Here is a 12,313-nt window from a genome sequence, read left to right on the forward strand (position 1 = left end):
AAAGTGCTTCTAGTCTTTTTGTTTGCTGCCCTGGGCTCCTTCCGGAAGGAAGGGTGTGATATAAATTTAATAAATAAATAATACATAAATAAGGCCTTGATCAGCCTTGCTGTGGCCATTCAGTTTGCTGATGCATGTGAAATTCTATCAGAATTTTTTTGACTCTTACCTTTGTGATTGGGGCTTCTATTGTCATGGAGTGGATTCTTGCCATTGACGAATACCGACGATTCTGTAAACTTGGGGCTGCAATTACATGTGAACATTTTAGCTTGTTAATAAAAAGAAAATCTACATTCTCATACATTATTTTAGATGAGAAGGTCCCTGTTACAAGTTCACTACCTTGTGTTCAGTGATGGAAGAAAGGCAGGACATAAATGTAAGAAAATACCCAAACAAGATACAGTCTTATGTTACTAGGGAGGAAGAGACTGCTTGCCAGTAAGAGATGAGGCTACCTCTGCCCCAAAATGCTTTGCATTGTTTTATATTTTCCTGCTTCCTATTTTTGTCACTCAGTCGCCCAGGCAGTTGGAAATGGCTTTTAACTAAAAAATTAAGACAAATCAAATGCCATTCAAATCTTTAAGAATAAGAAAAAAAGAACAGCAGCAGCAATCTAACCAAGCGTTGTGAAGTGCTAGAAATATTCTCTACACGGTCTTCTTACCATCACTGCTTCGAGAGGTTATTGATTTGACATCAATGGATTCTTTTCTCCTGTTCTTGCATCTGAAGGAGTGAGACTCTATAAATATTACAGGAAGGTATTTTAAAAGTGGTCAGCATTTATCTTCACAGGTATATTTGTTCCTTTGGTAAGAATGTAAAAATCTCATTTACGGAGAAAGAAATGTAAGAGATAAGCATTTTATGATTCACCCAAATTTGAAAAGGTGGGGGCGAGGAAGCAGCAAGAGAAAACATTACTTCTTTTAATTCCCAATTTTAGGGCTTATCTACACTGGCTCCTTACCACTTATTAGCCTTGATTTGAAATTCTTTTTATATTTATACTATTTATTGTTATTTATTTATTGCATTTATATTCCACCTTTCTTGCAAAGAGCTCAAGGTGACATACATGGTTCTTCCCTTCCTCATTTAATCCCCACAACAACCCTGTGAGGTAGGTTAGGCTGAGAGGCAGTGACTGGCCCAAGGTCACCCAGTGAGCTTTGTGGCTGAGTGGGGATTTGAACCCTGGTCCCCCAGGTCCCAGTCCGACACTCTAAGCACTATGCCAGGTAATCTGCTGGTAAACCAGCAATAGCTGCAGGAAAAATAGTAAGATCATAACATAAGAGCCTGCTGGATCAGGACAATGGTCCATCTAGTCCAGCTTCCTGTTCTCACAGTGACCAACTGGATGCCCATGGGAAGCCCCCAAGCAGGACCTGAGTGCAAAGAGCACTCTTCCCTCCTGCCGTTTCCAGCAACCGGTACTTGGAAGCATATTACAGCTGACTATGGAGGCAGAGCATAGTCATCATGGCTACTACCCATCTATCAGCCTCACAAGACCTTCTCTTGGTCCCACCGGTTAAAACAGCTAGGCTGGTGCGGACCAGAGAGAGGGCATTTTCGATCGTGGCCCCCAACCTCTGGAACTCGCTTCCTTTTGACCTTCGACATGCCTCCTCCCTGATGGGTTTTCGCCGAGCCTTAAAGACCTGGCTATTCAGGCAGGCCTATGGGGTTTCTGGGGTGGACTAGCTTTATGGTGTATTAATTGAAGGATGGTTTTAGATGAATTGATGTTATGACTTGTTGATTTGTATATTGATTTATGTATTTTGCATTGTTGTACGTCGCCTAGAGTGTCCGTTAACTCGGACAGATAGGCGACTAACAAATAAAATTTTATTATTATTATTATAGCCTTTTCCTCCATGCATTTGTCTAATCCTCTCTCAAAGCCATCCAAGTTGGTGGCCATCACTGCCTCCTATGGAAGCAAATTCCATAGTTTAACTATGTGTTGTGTGAAGAAGTACTTTCTTTTGTCTGTCCTGAAGCTTCCAACATTCAACTTCATTGGATGTCCATGAATTCTAGTGTTATGAGGGAGAAAAACTTTCCACTCTCCACTTTCTCCATGACTTTGGAAGCACAGGTCTCGGCAGTCTCTAGAAGTGCCTTCGCCCAATTAAAACTGGTTCGTCAACTCCGTCCATTTCTGGAGACTGCTGATCTAGCTAAAGTGACCCATGCATTGGTCACTTCTCGACTTGATTATTGTAATTCTCTTTATACCGGGCTTCCCCAAAGAATACTGCAACAACTTAAATTGGTGCAAAGAGCGTGGCTCTAATGATAACAGGAGCAAACTGGCAAGCACACACCACACCGCTCCTTCAACAACTTCATTGGCTGCCTGTTTTCTATCGAATACATTTTAAAATACTAACTTTAACTTTTAAAGTGCTACATGGTTTGGGCCCCTCCTATTTATCCAATCGAATCTCTTTGTATGAACCCCCTCAGCTCTTGAGATCTGCCTTAGATCCGGCCCTTACCATCCCTCCTTTTTCCCGGATTCACCTGTCCAATGTTAGAAATAAGACATTTTCTGTAATTGCCCCTACTTTATGGAATAATCTACCGCAAGAAATACGTCTGTCTTCTTCCCTCTTAATTTTTCGTCGGCAGCTTAAAACTTTTTTATTCTCTTTAGCTTTTAAATTGTGAGATACTGTTTTACTTTGTGTTTATAACTGTTCTGTTATGCCGCTCTGAATTTCTTTGGAATGAGAGCGGGATAGAAATTTTTTAAATAAATAAATATGCATAATTTTATATTCTTTCATGTCACCTCTTACTCACCTTTTCACAAAACCAAAAAGCCCCAAATGCTGCAACCTTTCCTCATATGGAAGTCACTTCATCCCCTTGATCATTTTAGTTGCTCTTTTCTGAACTTTGTCCAGTTCTACAATAACCTTTTTGAGGTGAGGTGACCAGAACTGTACACAGTACTCCAAATATGTCCACACCATAGATTTTTACAACAGCACCATGACATCAGCAATTTTATTTTCAGTAACGGGGGTCAGTGAAGCCTGTATATTTTAAGCCATCCTGAAGAAGGGTCAAATATCAATGAAATAACCAGGTGTGAAGCAAGGCAGGACTTGTAGCTTTGATAACTGGGCAAAGGGAAGATTTCAGCAGGTACAGGAATCACACAGGTATCATAAAAGCTGCATCTGTCAAAATTCCCTCTTCTGGGGAAGGAGGAGCCCTATCTTTCACATCTAATCACACTTCATATCAAAAGGTTACCAGTTATAATATTACTGCCATAACCTCTACACCCTGGGCTTGATTTTCAGCATCATGCTATCCATTTGAAGCTACCTCTCTCTTTTTGTCTGCTTAAATGGTGCACAAAAATACAATGGACTAAGAAGACTGGAACAGGGTTGTATCCAAAGACGTCATCCTGTTAATGCAAGGACTTCTGACCGTCCTATGTGACTTCCTCTCTCTCTCTTCCTGTCCCGCCCCCAAATCTGCTCACAAATTAAAAAAAACTCTCTCGTACAATAGTTATGCTGGTTCTTTCCACTTAATGTTTCCTTTGCTGCCAGAACATACAGTGTTGTTCTATATGTCACAAATGGGTACATCTCTTCTATCAGAAAACAGGTAATTACTTTATCAGAATAGGTTATTAAACTAGACAAAATGTTTCTCAGTAATTTTCCCCTCAGACCATCATGTAAGGGACACTTCTACACATAATGGATTACATTCTTCATCTATTTCAAGTTACAGATGCAAATCTTTTGGGAGACATGTATCTCTTTGTATCTATCATCCAACATGGCAGAAGGCATAATCTGTAGGTCTAATTTTAGAAAAGCACTAAGGGGGAAAATGCTTCTAGATCGTTTACATACTTTTAAAAGAAATGATACCACTGGGAGAATTTAGATCATTAGAACAACCTCATGTGTTCTCCTGGTTGGCCCCATAATTTCACAATCTGACAGCGACTGGTTCTGCATTTTCCAATGATGCCCTGTAAAGAAATATTATTTTCTAACCTGACTGAAACTGGTCTCCTGCATACTTTTCATCACGATGAGTCTTGTAGGTCTGATGTCATATGGAAAAGGGGAAAAAAAGAAAGGAAAATAGACACATAAACCTCTGACTGCTAAACCTTAACTGCAGCTTGTGGCATGTGGGTATGTACTTGTACTCTTCTTCCTACAACTCCATTTGTACCTGTAAACAATTTAGCTTTAGGGCCAAAGACATTGCTAACTTTCCATTCTGCTGTATGATATGTTCTGTTTGAAAGACTGCATAATTCTCACCAGAAAAATCTGGTCCAACACCGTGTTAGGAACACCACAGGGTTGGGGGTGGAAAATCAACCCTTGAAATAAATGGCAGCCATTTTGCTTGATCAAGTAAGGTTACATCTCAGCTGAAGTTTTCAAGATAGTCTGATTTGTCATTCATATTTTAAATATTATATAATGTACAAAATGAAGAAAATCAGTTGTTAATATGAGAGGATGTCATGCTCTCATAGGTTACATGCTACAAAGAGAACACAGTACCTGTTTGTTGCTGTCGTTTGTGCAACACAGCTTCTTGATAGACACAAAATGTCGGATTTTCCTATCATTATTAACAAAACAAACAAACAGAGTTACTAAATAAAATAATCATGGCACAACTGGTGATTAAACTAATTTGTTGCCATTTACTTTAAAGCAAAAATCTAGGTCTGATTAGTTAATTAAAAACTCAGTTAATTAACTGTTCCATCACTGTCAGAATGGTCTGATAAAATCTGGACTACTGTAATGATGTCTAAATTAACATACTATGGAAGAGTAAACAATGAATAACAGAAAACGTTTTGGATGATAGTATTTATTTGTGATGTTTAGGAACACACACACACAGGAGCAGGAGATGCAGCAGCTGAGAGAAGGCACCTGGATTAGCAGCAGCAAGAGAGCCTGCTACCTCTTCAACACCTTAAACTGGTCATTGGGAGTGGAGGTGGATGAATCTACACCACCTGCCTTCCCCACCTCCTGCTTAGCTTTACCATCCCTGAAGATCAGCATCACCTGGCAGCAAGAACAGCCAGAGAGGGTGGGTGGACTACCCTGGACATTCCACTTTCACCACTGTTGAGAGTGAGGGAGTGTGTGTTTGTGGGTATGTGTTTGTGTAAGTGTGAGTGAATGTGTGCAGGTGCAAGTTGATTGAGGTGCAGGTGTGTCAGTAGATATGGAATGTGTGTTAGTAGAGAGTAGAAGTCTATTTCATAGATTTTAATGTTTTATGTACTGTTATTTTTAATTAAAGAACAAACCATGAGCCTGGATGTAACAGTAAGCCAAACCATAGCTTAGCTCTTCGTAACACAGCAGCGGGAGGAGTGAAGAAGCCAGTTTTCCTCCCCATGCACAAGCACACTGCGTGTTCACCTTTAAACCACTTTAAGCTTGGTTAGTGATGTGCAATCCAGGTTGCTGGGGAAAAAATGACATCCACTTGGTGGCAGTGGTGATGTTTAAAAGAAGGAAGGGTTGGTTTGGCTGGTCTCCTTGCCTGCCTTCCCTCTTACAGTGCAGGTGACAGCTTGTGCCATCACATGTAAAAATTGGCAACTGAGATAAGTGGATTTTCACTGTAGTTTCATTTGATAGCTCTCTAAACATGCAAAAAAAATGAGCCATGGTTCTTCTAAGTTCGCATTAATAACACAGTTGCATGTGTATTTTATAGCAATATATTTGTATGTATCCATATCCATACATTACCTGATTCAGTGCAATTATAAATATGTACAACAGGGAAAACAGTTAAAACAGAGTATATTTTTTACTTAGCACACTCACCCTCCTTGGCCAGTCACAGGTGTAATCTTTACATGCTGTTGGATACTATCTCCTGATTTCCTCCGTGCATAATAAACTCCTTGCCATTCCTAAATAAGTCAAGTGAAAGCAATGCTCAAGGCAGATTGCAATCCCCTTTCTTAAAATAAAAATGTCAAAGCAGATAGCATTTTGTGACACCACACCTTCAGAGATATTTTATATAAGAAAATCAAAGATACATTTACAGCAAACTAGAGAACTCAGCATTCTATACCTCTCCAGTATGACAATAAACTCTTCATGTTCCCTGTCTAGCAACTCTGTACAAAAACAGATTTTCTACATGCATATACAATTCCTCCTTTCAAGAGTTTTAGTTTTAGGCTTTCCTGTTCTCCCCTTCCCCCTCCCGATTTATTTGTGCTAAGACCTCACATGAAGAGCCCACAAGTCTTTGTACAATAACAGGGCTGAGTTGTGGAATATGGGGGAGGGGACGGAGAACTACTCTGAGCACCTGCAGAGTATCTTTCCACCATCTTTTACTAACTGCAGTCTCCTCCTTCCCCACACACTTAGCATTCATGAGCAGGTTGGCTCTGAGCACATGCATAGGAAGGATTTTCAGCCTGAGCGCGCATAACCCTTTTCTTCCGTAATAAAAAAATTAAATTCAATTTTTTTAAAAATCAGGTCTTCCCTCTCCTGCCTAGACTTTCTTTGATCCCAGTCAATTCTATTTTTTTCCTTTTAACAAAGAAGGCACTTCAATTTAAAAATCTTCTTCTTGATGTTTTAGAAAAATGGTGGGGAGGGGAGAATTGCTCACTTCCCTTGCCAAATTCCTCCTGTTGTCCCACCTCCTCAAACATCTGTGGCTGTTCTGAGGAAAGCAGAGATGGCGCTAGCCAGCAGTAAAAGCAACACTTAAAGAACAGGAAGCACAGAGTAGGAATAAATGAACAGTTCTCCCACTGGAGGGATGTAACAAGTGGGGTCCCCCAGAGATCTGTATTGCAACTAGGGCTTTTAAATTTGTTTAAAAATGATCTGGAGTTAGAGATGAGCATTGAGGTGGCCAAATGTGCTGATGACCCCAAGTTGTTCAGGGTAGTTTTAAAAAAGGGGGGTATCTCCAAACTGGGTGAATGGGCATTAAAATGACAAATGTAAAGTGATGCACAGTGGGGGGGAAATCCTAACTTTACATGTATGCAAATGGGCTCTGAACTGGTGACGATAGACCAGGAAAGAGATCATGGGGGGAGGGGTGATGTATAGCTTGATGAACATGCCAACCCTGTGGTAATACTGTTTTGGTACTTTAAAGATATCATATCAAAAGAAGATATAGAAATGACAACTTATTTAACAACAGCAGCCAGAATGGTATGTCAGAACTGGAAAAATGCCATCACTCCATCTATAGACTCTTGGCTAGCTAAAATCTGGGATGTGGCATGCATGGTTAAACTAACAAATCTAGTAAAAGCAAGAAAGGATAGACAGTAAGAGAATATGTTTATAGAGAAATGGAGTTTGTTTACTACATATTGGAATAACAAGGTGCAAGATGCAGGAAATCCATACTCTTTATTGGGAGAAATTGAAGAGCTAAAGGTGGAGAGAATAAAGGAAGAAATGAGCTGGGGAAAGATTACTGTTAAGTCAATTGTTTTGCTTGAGAATGCAGTATTATTTAATTCTGGTTAATGATTAATTGATGCGATTGGTCATGACATGATTATTATATTTTAAATAGTATTTATGTATTGATATAATTATGATGCGAGGATTTTTTTAGATATTAAAACTGTATTTATGACTAATATTTTAGCGATTGGATAGAATTATTGCAATTATATCATACTGTATTGTATTTATTGTATCAAATTTCTCTAATAATCTTTTTTAAAAATGCCAACTCTGCGTGTAGCAGCTACAGGGATCGGTAGGAAAGAGACTGAAAATAAAACTGTCAATATCATAATGTAATTCTTCAAATCTTTGACACAACCACACTCACAGCACAATCCAATCCAAAATCTGCTAGGATGTGTAAGTTTGGAATAAGTGGCTTTTGGGTTCTTCCGACTCTGCCAGGGCAATACCAGCATAACTCCCTCAGCCCGGCTTAGCTGGAGATATGCTGGTGTAAATCCAGCACCTTGGCACAATCAGGGCTCAACAGGCAGAACTTTTAAGCAGGCTGAATTTATATCGGCATAAGTCCCAAAAGAGGAGGAGTTCCAGGAGAATGGTGGAGTCATGATGGGGCAAGGAGAGACTTCCACCTATTCCAAACTTCTTTCAGCTCAGTCACATGTCCTGGCAACCTGAGAGAACTTATGCTGGCAAAAAGAGTGGCGTAAGCCAAACTCTATTTTAAAGGCTTGTTGTCCCTCTGCCAGACCGAAGCTGGCTCAGTTGGCAGCATCTCCTCTCCTGAATGGAGTTTGGAGCAGGGGTAACATACGCGAATTTATCTTATGCCAAGGTAAGTTCTGCCAGCTTCCTATACTTCAATCGCTTTGTTATGGCACCTCAAAAAGGATTTTATTAAACTGGAAAATGTGCAGAAAAAAACAACCAAAGGGATCTGAGGGCTGGAGCAGATCCCTATGAGGAAAGTTATAACACTTTCGGCTTTTTAGTTTACAAAAAGGTGAGAAAGGAGGGGGACATGATAGTATATAAGGTTATGCATGGTGTGGAGAAAATGGGTAGAGGCTTCCCCCCCCACACACAGATTTATCCAATGAAAATGAACATGAAGATCCAAGGACAAAAGGAGGTACTTCACAGTGAATTCGCTACCACAAGATGGAGCAATGGCCTCCAGCTTGGATGACTTTAAAAGATGTGTAGACAAATTCATGGAGGATATCAATGTCTGCTAGCCTTGATGGCTATGTTCTACCTCCATTGTCAGGGGCTGTATGCCTCTCAATACCAGTTGTTGGAAATCACATGTGGGAAGAGTGTTCTTGCACTCAGGTCCTGCTTTCGGGCTTTCCAGATGGGCTTTTGGCTCGATTCAACAAGGCTCTAGTTATGTTCAACTAATTTGCCTTTGAAAGCATTTAGGAGAAAAGTTCGGGGGGTAGCATATATAAAATAACATATTTTATGCTCATTCCTTATCTCAAATAACACAACTTATCTATTGTAATTTTGGCATCATCATGGCTAGTAGAGTTTCAAAATACAGTGATATACACACAGATTGGACAGGCAATTTGTTTGTGATTCGATTTTAATTTATATGGGAAAGTGATGAGAGGGATGCAGCAATTGCAAGTACTCTTGGATGAAACAGATTATCTCGACCCTTTCCAATCCGGATTCGTCTGGTTAAGAGACTGAATCAGCCTTGGTCACCCTGATGGATGACCTTTATCAGGACAAGGACAAGGGACTACGACCTTGTTATTCTTACTTCATCTCTCAGCAGCTTTTGATACTATTGACCATGGTATCTTTCTGAGCCAACTTGGTGAGATGGGTATGGGAGGCACTGTTTTACCTCCAGAGAATAGCATTGAGTGATTGTCTTTCAACCCCCTGGCAGTTGTGCTGTGGGGTGCCACAGGTTACCATCTTGTCCCCCATGCTGTTTAACATCTATATGAAGCCCTTGGGAGCAGCCATCAGGAGATTTGGGGCAAGGTGTCAGCAATACTCTGATGATACCCAGCTCTACTTCTCTGTAACCCTGAATTAGGAGAGGCCATGCAAGCCCTGGACCAGTGCCTGGACTCGATGGTCGGCTGGATGAGGGCCAGTAAACTGAGTTTGAATCCTAGCAAGATGGAGGTGCTGTGGGTTGGTGGTTCCCGAGTTCGGATAATTGGTCAATTGCCTGCTTTGGATGGGGTTGTACTCCCTCTGAAAGAGCAGGTTCATAGTCTGGGGGTACTCGATCCATCTTTGTCACTAGAGGCCCGGGTGACCTCAGTGGCTAGGAGTGCCTTTTACCAGCTTTAGCTGGTAAGACAGCTGCAATCGTTTCTGGACTGGGATAGCCTGACCACTGTTGTCTATGCACCGGTAACCTCCAGACTAGATTACTGTAATGTGTTCTATGTGGGGCTGCCCTTGAGGTTGGTCTGGAAGCTGCAGCTGGTGCTAAATGCGGCGGCGCAGCTGCTCACTGGGGCAGGGTATTACCAACATCACCCCACTGCTGAAAGAATTGCACTGGCTGCTCATCAGCTACTGGGCCAAGTTCAAGGTTCTGGCTTTGGTGTACAAAGCCCTATACAGGTTGGGACCAGGATACCTGAAAGATTGTCTTACCCCTTATATACCCAATCGATCACTGCGCTCTGCAGACGAGGGCCTCCTGCAGAAACCATCGTATCAGAAGATCCATTCAACTCAACATAGGAAGCGGGCCTTTAGTGTTTTGGCACCTTTCCTTTGGAATTTCCTCCCCTTAAATATTAGAAAGGAAGCATCTGTGTTATCTTTTTGGTGCCTACTGAAGATTTTCCTCTTTCAATAAGCCTTTTAAGTAGAGACCTTATCCCAGTCTGCGTCTGTGTTGGAATTGCTTTTAAATATGTTTTTAAAGCTTTTTTTTACAAGATGTTTTAAATGATGTTTTGTTTTAATGTTTTTCAAGATGTTTTGTTTTAAAATATTTTAAAGTCTGTTTTTAAGATGTTTTAGACTTTTTAGTGCTTTCTTTGCCTCCTTCTGGGAAGAAGAGCAGGATATAAATTTAATTAATAAATAAATACGATTCCATTTTAAAAATGCATTAAAAACATCCTAGTGTGGGCTTCAGCTTTAGCTGTTATTAGCACATATAGCACAGATGAAAAATGGTGTGTGTGTGTGCGTGTGTAGTTGCTTCTTGAAAATCAGGATGTTTGAAGGCCATCATTTTCCATTAGACAGGGCTCTGAATAACATGCATGGCTGAAAGACATAGAGGATGGATGGCTGAAAGACACTGAGAGGAAACGTAACATGAAAAAGAGTGCTGTCATTCTGAAAAGGCTCCACATCCCGTGTAAGCAAAGCCAAATTCTGTTCTAAGTCGCCAGTCTCATCTGTGCAGATTTCATGAACCATGACCATAAACACTGACACTCAAGTAGAAAGCAAGGCCATAAACACCTACCTTCTCTGAGAACCAACAAATACCCAGTGACACATATACTCCAATAAAAAAAAGTTAAGGTAGGGCCCTGTTCTGCAATTTAGCAGTGTAGGGTATCTGTTTTTAACAGGAGTGGAAATTTAGCACAATAGTTTAAGGGTGCAGGTGGTAGAGTTTAGCTAGTCACCTACTTTTCCTCTTTTGATACAAGTGTTGATTGTGTCCAGTAGGTCTGCACGGTTTTTGTCACTTTTTGGAAGCTCAGTAAGTTCCTTTCCTATTAGCTCTCCCTTCTGATAGCCCATCATCCTTTCAAAGGCTGGATTAACGTACTGTAAATTAATGAAACCATGTGAGCAACCAAGGAAGGCTTGAACTTACAAATGAATTCAGCTTGCCTATGTATTCAGTCTCCAGTATGCACACAGTTAGATACATGTCATTGTAGAAACTCTCCCCAACAGATAATTAAGAAGGAAAGCAGGAATATAGAGAAAAATTATATATACAAACCACAGAAAACAGTTTGCTTAAACAAGTGTTTAATTTCCTTCAATACATTGCTAGGTCAATATATAGGTTGTCAAAGAAAGAAAAACTGTGCCTCTTTCCATACCTGAATTACATGGTCTTCACTAGTTATTTCTATAGCTTCATGACAGTGTTCCAGTGCTGTGAACACTGAATTACAAGCCCTGCAATTAACAAATTATTATATAATGTTAATATCTCTTAAGTATAAGAAGTCAGGATTACATCAGTGCATGAACTGTACACAAAAATGACTTTAATTTTGTTTTAAGATGCATGTTTTTATTTCTGTCAAAGTTTTCAATGTATCTGTCTACATCTATGGAGAGAAATGCATGTGGTATGATTCACACTGTAGAACTAGATATGACAAGGAAAATGGTGGGTTAAATATCTCCTGCCCTTTATTCTCCCCCTGCAAATGCCCCCTCTAGCCATTCTAATTGATTTCCCTGATGGGTTCCACAGCCACAAATAAGCTTAGCTGAGGAAAAATAGCTGGGGGGCAGTATTTGCAGATGAAGATGAACAGTTCCCCCCCTATATTTTTACATACCGTAGTTTGAACTGTGATCGCACCTCACCATGCTCTACTTGGATCAGTTCATTGTAACAAGCAATGATGCTACTATTCTCCAAAAATCTCTAGGAGGGAAACAAAAAAACCAGGGGAGTTGGTGCAATTGGTTTTAGTAACTTAAATACAATTAAGATACCTTACAATACTTACCATCTGCACAGGGAACATATGACACTGTCTTATACTAACTCAGACTACTGGGTCACATAGCCCAGCACTGCCTACTCCAGG

The 12,313-nt window shown here is 40.4% G+C and overlaps 1 protein-coding gene across 8 annotated transcripts in view; it reads right to left on the reverse strand.

The window, feature by feature from the left end:
• The window catches only part of PDE8B (phosphodiesterase 8B), a 68,481-nt gene that overhangs the window by 17,074 nt on the left and 39,094 nt on the right, over positions 1-12,313 (reverse strand). For 4 of the 8 annotated variants that reach the window (XM_061620217.1, XM_061620207.1, XM_061620243.1 and 1 more), the window contains 8 exons: positions 12,059-12,147; positions 11,588-11,666; positions 11,163-11,303; positions 5,880-5,968; positions 4,581-4,641; positions 4,056-4,107; positions 674-751; positions 170-246 (listed from right to left, as the gene is read on the reverse strand). In XM_061620217.1, the coding sequence (XP_061476201.1) occupies positions 170-246; positions 674-751; positions 4,056-4,107; positions 4,581-4,641; positions 5,880-5,968; positions 11,163-11,303; positions 11,588-11,666; positions 12,059-12,147 (666 nt within the window). The remainder of the gene's footprint in view (positions 1-169; positions 247-673; positions 752-4,055; positions 4,108-4,580; positions 4,642-5,879; positions 5,969-11,162; positions 11,304-11,587; positions 11,667-12,058; positions 12,148-12,313) is intronic. The other 4 variants (XM_061620260.1, XM_061620253.1, XM_061620224.1 and 1 more) reach the window with 3 other exon arrangements.

Source organism: Rhineura floridana, chromosome 1 (genome assembly GCF_030035675.1).
Source record: "Rhineura floridana isolate rRhiFlo1 chromosome 1, rRhiFlo1.hap2, whole genome shotgun sequence".
NCBI lineage: Eukaryota > Metazoa > Chordata > Lepidosauria > Squamata > Rhineuridae > Rhineura > Rhineura floridana.